The sequence below is a fragment of the Galeopterus variegatus genome, unplaced genomic scaffold (assembly GCF_000696425.1).
Source record: "Galeopterus variegatus unplaced genomic scaffold, G_variegatus-3.0.2 Scaffold466, whole genome shotgun sequence".
In the NCBI taxonomy this organism is placed as follows: domain Eukaryota; kingdom Metazoa; phylum Chordata; class Mammalia; order Dermoptera; family Cynocephalidae; genus Galeopterus; species Galeopterus variegatus.
The window spans coordinates 358296-365418 of record NW_007726577.1 but is presented as its reverse complement, the minus strand read 5'-3'; the positions used below and the strand labels follow the sequence as shown (position 1 = coordinate 365418).

Sequence of the window (7123 nt, the reverse complement as noted above, 5' to 3'; positions counted from 1 at the left end):
ACGGGGCCGGCCGGAGCTCGGGAACGGCCCCGGGGCCCGCGCCCGACTAACGGCCGTAACGGAAGCGCCGAAGGGGGTGGGGGACTGAGTCCACGGCCCGGGGGCAGGAAGGTCCGGGCCGCAAGGCAGGCTCCCTCTCAAGCTCGGCCGGCCGCACCGTCGCCGCCGCCGCCTCAGACCGCGACCGTTTCGTTGTCACGAGCCGGAGGGAGGGGGAAGGAGCCGGGAGTCTCCGGGCTCCGGGGCGCGGAGATAGCGGCGCCCGAGTCACGTGCCGCTCGACAAACCAATGAGCGCCGACGGGCGCGGTGACGTCAGAGCAGCGGCGTGGCCGATGACAACCGGCCCCCATCACGTGGTCGGGCCCACTCCAATGGGCGGCGCCGGGACGACCTGATCTTCCCGGCGGCCCGTGCGTCGGCGGTGGTTGGGTGGTAAGATGGCGGCTGTGAGCCTGCGGCTCGGCGACTTGGTGTGGTGAGTCCAGGCTGTCGGGGCCAAGCGAGATGCGCCGGGGACCTGCTCCCCTGGGCGCGGGGTTTGCGGCAAGCCCGGGAGCTGCTTTTCTGTGCGCTCCAGGCCGCGGAGAGAGGGGAAGACGAGATGCAGTTTCTGCGAGCGACGCCGGGCGGAAGGGGCAGCCCGGCCCCGGGGGACTGAGGCTGAGAGTGGCCACGGAGGGCCGGGCTCTGAGCCCCGAGGCCGCCCGGAGGATGGCTGCTCTCGGGGCTCGGACACTGGCGGCCACCGTGAAGGGGAGCCCTGGCGCCGCTTGGCTCCCGCGGACGCCAGGTCCCCGGGGTCTTGCTGGGGCTCCCCGGAAAGCAGGAGAGCCCGGGAGCCCGCGGGGCCATCTGGCGGGGCAGACCCGTCAAAACCTGCGTCGCGATGGAACTGACCTGCGCGGGCGGCTCGGCTGTGGATGTGGAAACCGGACTGCTGGCGCTGCCGCGTGAAGAAACGGAGGGGGGAACTTCTCCTTTACGATCGGTGGCTTGGCAGTGACCAGTGCCTTCCTTGGGTGCCTCTTGTGTGCTTCTGTGTCCCAGACAATCGTCCGAAGACAGATTGTCGCCGCCTCCCTCGAGCTGCGTAGCTTGTTTCTCCACCCAGAGGAAGGCTTCCATTAGCATTTGTCAAAGCCAGGCTGGTCTCCTGTTGAACTAAGCCAGACTTAGTAAAGGGAAGTCTGTGTTTACAGAGCAAAGTGTCCCCCACCTCCGTCACTGGGAGGCTGTGTTGTTTTGTATCCCTTGTCAGCCGAAGAATTCACTTACCTTATGCATGTACATATACCATTTTGCTTTCCATTTCTGAGGGTCTTGGGCCCAGCTGTGGAAGCCAGATTAACAACTCCCCTTTGCCAGCTTTTGTTTTGGCGCTTGAGGGTGCCAGTAGAGATTTAGGAAAATAAATTACCCTATTGAGTGAGTTGACGGAAACGGACTGGCTTTTTCAGGGCAAGTGCTAACTGTTTTGTTTTCTCTAGGGGGAAACTCGGCCGCTATCCTCCTTGGCCCGGAAAGGTAAGTGTCTTGCTACTAAAGTAGATATCTTAGGTTGCGTGTGAGGAGGTGAGAAATGTAAGGTGCATTCCCCTCAATTTCTAGTATTGAGTTAAACTGGGCCCATTCAAATAACACTCAGAATTTTTTTCTCTATCAGTTATGTTAGAAAAGGCAATATAATATAAAGAAGATCGTTTACTATACAGTAAACGCTTATTTCTTGAATCAGAAATGGGTCATGAGTTTTGTTTTTTCTTAACCCTGGAAATCAGTTCTAATTTGAATTTAGCTTTGTGCTTAAGTCTAACAAAAAGAGAAGAAAATAGATTCTCCAGGAAGAGAGAGATCTAAATGTGGGTTAGTGAAAATCCAGAGTATTTTTGTCCCAACTAAGTTTAAATCTTCTTTCCATGTTACCATATGTGCTGCTCCAGTGCATCTTTGCAGGAGTTGGCACTCCAGATTTTGCATGAGGTGATCCGTCACAGCTTTCCAAATGTTCTGTTTTTATATTCTTTTTAGGAGTCAGTGAAATGTCTTTAGACTCTTTGCAATATAGTGTTTTCTGTACCTCAGTTGTCCTTTATTTTCATTATTATCTCTCTCAACTCTTCTTTCACAAGAAGTATTTTGAAGAGTGTCTTCTACATTTCTTTGGTGATGACATGTTCGTCTTAGTTTTAACCACTTGTAAAACAGGGCCATTGCAGTAAAAGGGATATTGTGTCTACTGAGCAAGGTGCTATGTGTTAGATATAGGGAATTTATCTAATATTTGCACATTTTTACACTTCTCAGTAGAAAAGTGCCGAGACAAGTACTAGGACCTCAGTTCTTATTTATACATATCCGTTTTATGTTATTTTTTCTTACCAGCTTACAGCTATGGAAAATTACATTCTAGCAGGGTTCTGTGTTGCCATCAGACCTTTTTGTTTTCCCTTTTATCCTCCAGATTGTTAATCCACCCAAGGACTTGAAGAAACCCCGTGGAAAGAAATGCTTCTTTGTGAAATTTTTTGGAACAGAAGATCAGTGAGTAGAACCCACCACGAGTCTCACTTTGCCTTTGTTTGGGTGTTACCCTGAATCTGAGCTGCTCTGAGAATGTTCCAGGGATTCTTAGTTCAGTGTTCTTGTACATAAGAATGGCATATCATTCTGGCTTCATACCTAAATAAAAGGTGCCATTCTTATCTCTCAGTAATTGTGTTGGGCACCTGTACTGGGGCCAATAACAGAGTCAGTCAGGTAAGAACCAGGTCTCATCACCTTCTAAATGTGATAGTCACAATGAGAGTATCTTGCATCTTTCTTTACCCAAGTTCCTTTTATGAGAGCCATGTTGGGTTATCTTTTAATGGCTGTATATCATTACAGTTCATTCATGTGGTATACAGTGAAAACTAAAATTTTATTTTATTAAAAGTAAGTGTTTAATTCTGTTCACTTTTGTAACACCAGGTGACTTGCTCTAACATTGTAATAGTAAAGCTTTATTACCAGATCTGTTCTAAAGTTGGAAAAATGAGGACCATTAATTTGAGAATCTTTGACCTGACATAAGACCATATAAGAAACTATTTAAAAAATAGGTTGCTGTGGGACTGACATGTTATCCTTTTTTGAGTAGGCAGTTAACTTAGAGAAAGGAAACCAAAGGTTAAGGATCTGCAGCACGTCTCTAATCAGTGTTAAGGCAGGTTTTATTTACTATCTGTCTCTTATCTGAACATAAGATCTCCAGATTGGCCAGTGGAAGCAAATTATGTTGAGGAAAGAGCTCTGGATGTGTTAGAGGCCTAACGTGCATTCAGATACCGGTTCCGCCTGCTCTGTAATCCGAGCAAGCTGTTGTACCTTTCTAAGCCTTTGGGTCTTCATCCACATAAGGGGATGATACTCTCCACCTGGTAATTATGATGGAAAAGTAACATTACTTATGTGTAGTGTGGCTTGGCGTATAGCAGGTATTCAGCCAACATCAGCTCAGGGTACAGATCTATTACAAGAGAGGAAAAAAGCTGATAAGAAGCAAGTGCCTTTAAAGAAAACATGAGCGAGACAGGCACGGACTCTGCTCATGACAGAGAGAGTTTCAAAAGAAAAGAATCTGAGAGTTGGAGAGTCCTAAGGATATCAGCCAGGTATGTTCTTTTGACCAAAAAGGCTTTGAACACAAAACAATACATCAGTCCACCTTTAAAACTGTATGGTGCCTCACTAGGAATACTATGTGCAGTTCAGTTCATGCTTCCAAAGGGATCTGATAAGAGTAGTCAAGATCCAGAAAAGGGAACCAAGTGAGACAAAAGGCCAGGACTCTTTAATGTGGGAAAGCAAAAGCTAAAAAAAGATCATGATCAGAATTTACAAAACACTAAATGGCCTTGAGTTTGGCAAGGGGCACTGTGACTGGAAGTTGTGTGACTATTTAGGACTCATTTTATAAGGAACATTATGTGAAACAGGTAGTATAGACAGGTAATGTAAGTGACATTTTTAGGGATGAGAACTAATTTGTGAAAGGTAAATCCATAAGTGACATTTTTAGGGATGAGAACTAATTTGTGAAAGGTAAATCCATAAGTGGCTATAGTAGAAGCCAGATTCTACCTCACCTTTAACACTTGGCATCAGGCAGAAGGCCAGGGAGTCATGGCACGTCCTGGGGTGGGAGTTCCATTGGCTCCTGGACCCTGGCCTGGGTGGATAGGGTCTGACCCAGTGGGGCTGTTGCTATATTTCTGAGGAATATAGGATTTGGTCAGAGATGTTCCATTTCAAAACTGACATACTGGGGCCGGCCCGTGGCTCACTCAGTAGAGTGCGGTGCTGATAACACCAAGGCCGCGGGTTCGGATCCTATATAGGGATGGCCGGTTTGCTCACTGGCTGAGCGTGGTGCTGACAACACCAAGCCAAGGGTTGAGATCCCCTTACCGGTCATCTTTAAAAAAAAAAAAAAAACTGACATACTGCTTATGGGAAAAATATACATAGTTATTATTTTTTTATATGTGAGGACCTTTATTAAAGAGTAAAAAGAGTAGTTCTTTATGACAAGATGATTTCAATCTTTTAGAAACCTGTTTTTTCTCTCTCCCTTCCCCTGCCAAAACATCTAACAAATTGTGTCGACATCCCACAGTTAGGAAGAAAGGGCCAGACCTTCCTAATCAGACCTCCCTGTGAGGGAGGGACTTAATAAAACGGCTAGATGTGGCTCTCTGAGCCAGGTGGCCAGGAAAGACAAAAGTGCCCACAGTCGAATTAAGAACTTTTTTTTTTTTTTTCCCTTTTTGTCTTTTTTCGTGACTGGCAACGGATCGCAACCCTCAGTGTCGCGCCCGTACCGGACCAGGACCGGCAACGGGATCGCAACCCTCGGTGTTGCGCCCGCACCTCGCTCAGCCAGTGAGCGGCCGGTCTGTACGTGGGATCCGAACCCTCGGCGGGAGCGCCACCACACTCCCAAGCGGTGCACTGTAGCAGTGCGCCACCGGGCTGGCCCCGAATTAAGAACTATTTTTACAGAAATACAGAAGGAGAAATAACTTTGCTGGCTCCACCAGGTGACCACAACCAAAGACTGTCAAGTTTGGGAGTGTCCACATTTGACAGGACTGGTGAGTGGAGGTCACCCATCAGAGTAGAGACAGAGCCCAAGGTTCAAAAATTTCATCAGTGGCTGTGGATGGTGGAATGGAGGGAAGTGTTCATTCAGTTTGCAAGTGTGTGGAAGCCTTCAAAAACAAACCAATCCAGAGATTACTGTAGGAAAACAATGGGTAGATTGCAAATAACCCCGAGAGTTTCCATAGCAATCTTCACATCTCATTCTCACAGCCACTGTTTTACGAAATGGATAGGGTCATTCTTGCTCTTTTTCACAGATGAAGAAAGTGAGAGGCCAGGGGTTTATGGATTTAAGTGATAAGATGTCCAGGGTTTCAGCCTGAGGTGCTTTTTACATCAAGCCATGTCTAAGATGGGACAGGTCTGGGTGGGTGTGAGGTGTCTGAATATGTACTAAAAGTAACTCTTCTAGAAAAATCTGTGGCTAATGATTAGAAGCATAGCAGGTTGGAACCATGTGAGCATTCCTTTTTCTTTTCACCTAGCACCTGATCGACCCACTTTCCCTACGTCCAACACTGCAATAGTTGGAGAGTTGAGCCAAGTGGCTAGTGAGGGCCATTGTTCTGGATATTTGACTGAGACAGCAATGTCTCTTTGCCAAGGCTGGGCAAGAGCTCTCCTAGAAGGCATTGATTAAATTCTCTTCTCCTGGCCTGGGGCCGGCCCGGTGGCGCACTGGATAGTGCGCTGCTTGGGAAGCGCGGCGGCGCTCCCGTCCGAGGGTTCGGATCCCACGTGCAGACCGGCTCCCACTCACTGGCTGAGCGAGGCGTGGGAGCAACGCCGAGGCTTGCGATCCCGTTGCCGGTCCCCGGTCCGGTACGGGGGCAACACTGAGGGTTGCAATCCGTTGCCGGACACGGAAAAAAGACAAAAAGACAAAAAAAAAAAAAAAAAAAATTCTCTTCTCCTGGCCTATGGGCGACTCCCTTCATTGCTGATGCAATAGACTGTGGGAGCAGATGTCATGCAACAGAATTGTACAAACTGGCCCAAAAAGAAGTAGCTGGCCATGTGGACATAGACAGCACAGCTAGAAAGCCTCATCTAGCATTTGGGAATGTTTTCAAGTTTTAGAAACAAAACTTTCATCCATCTTATTTGCAACTTTTTATTGATGTGAATCGTTGCTTGAAATTAACTGAGAAATTCTTCATTATTTTCTTGGGGGCGGGGGGTGTTCCAGTGCCTTTGTTTCTGAATAGCTTAGACTTGGACCTGTAACACCCCAGTAATCCTCAGCCTCTTTTGAGGGTTTAAAAAATAAAAAAGAGGCAGGCATAGAAATTGTTTACCAAGTGCTACTTAGCAAATCCAGGTGGAGAAGCAAACCCACATCTTCTGACCCTGTCCTTGTTCTCGCCTTTAGACTTTGCACTCGTGTTCGTTCTCTCTCCCTGTCTCTCTCAGCTGCAAGGGTCCAGCCCAGGTCATTGTGTCCGTGTGAAGGATGAGACACATATGTGAGGGTGTTTGAGATTGTGCACAGACTGACATCTTTGTTTGTTTGTTTTGTTTTGGTGGCTGGACGGTATGGGAATCCAAACCATTGACCTTGGTGTTATAACACCACGCTCTAACCAACAGAGATAAGCAGCCAGCCCCAACTGACATCTTTAATACGACACCGCCATGTGTGATTTTCATTTCAGAGGAAAGCACATCAGAAGTGTGGAAGTTTTTGAATACATTTTGAGTGGAGTAATCAGAGAGTGGCTTAGTGGCAATTTTGTGTTTACAAGTGAAGAGAATTTTTAGGTTATGTGTCAGGATACCAGGCTGAGCTTACCACTCTCGACCATATTACAGGTGCAGTTACACCAGCAGCCAGGGAGGAGCTACCCACCAGAGCAAACCTACAAACCAGGAACTCATGGGGAAAACTCTCAGGGCAGTCAGAATAGCTCATGTCCCATGGCATAGGCCTTTAATATTTGTTGTTTTTTAAAGCTAATACATGTTTATGGTTCAAA

General features: G+C 47.4%; 1 protein-coding gene across 1 annotated transcript in view; it reads left to right on the top strand.

The window, feature by feature from the left end:
• The first annotated feature begins 373 nt into the window (after nucleotides 1-373).
• Nucleotides 374-7123, top strand: part of GLYR1 (glyoxylate reductase 1 homolog (Arabidopsis)) — a 42099-nt gene continuing 35349 nt past the window's right edge. The window contains 3 exon segments of the mRNA XM_008569116.1: nucleotides 374-477; nucleotides 1490-1526; nucleotides 2464-2543. Coding sequence (XP_008567338.1) covers nucleotides 374-477; nucleotides 1490-1526; nucleotides 2464-2543 — 221 coding nt within the window.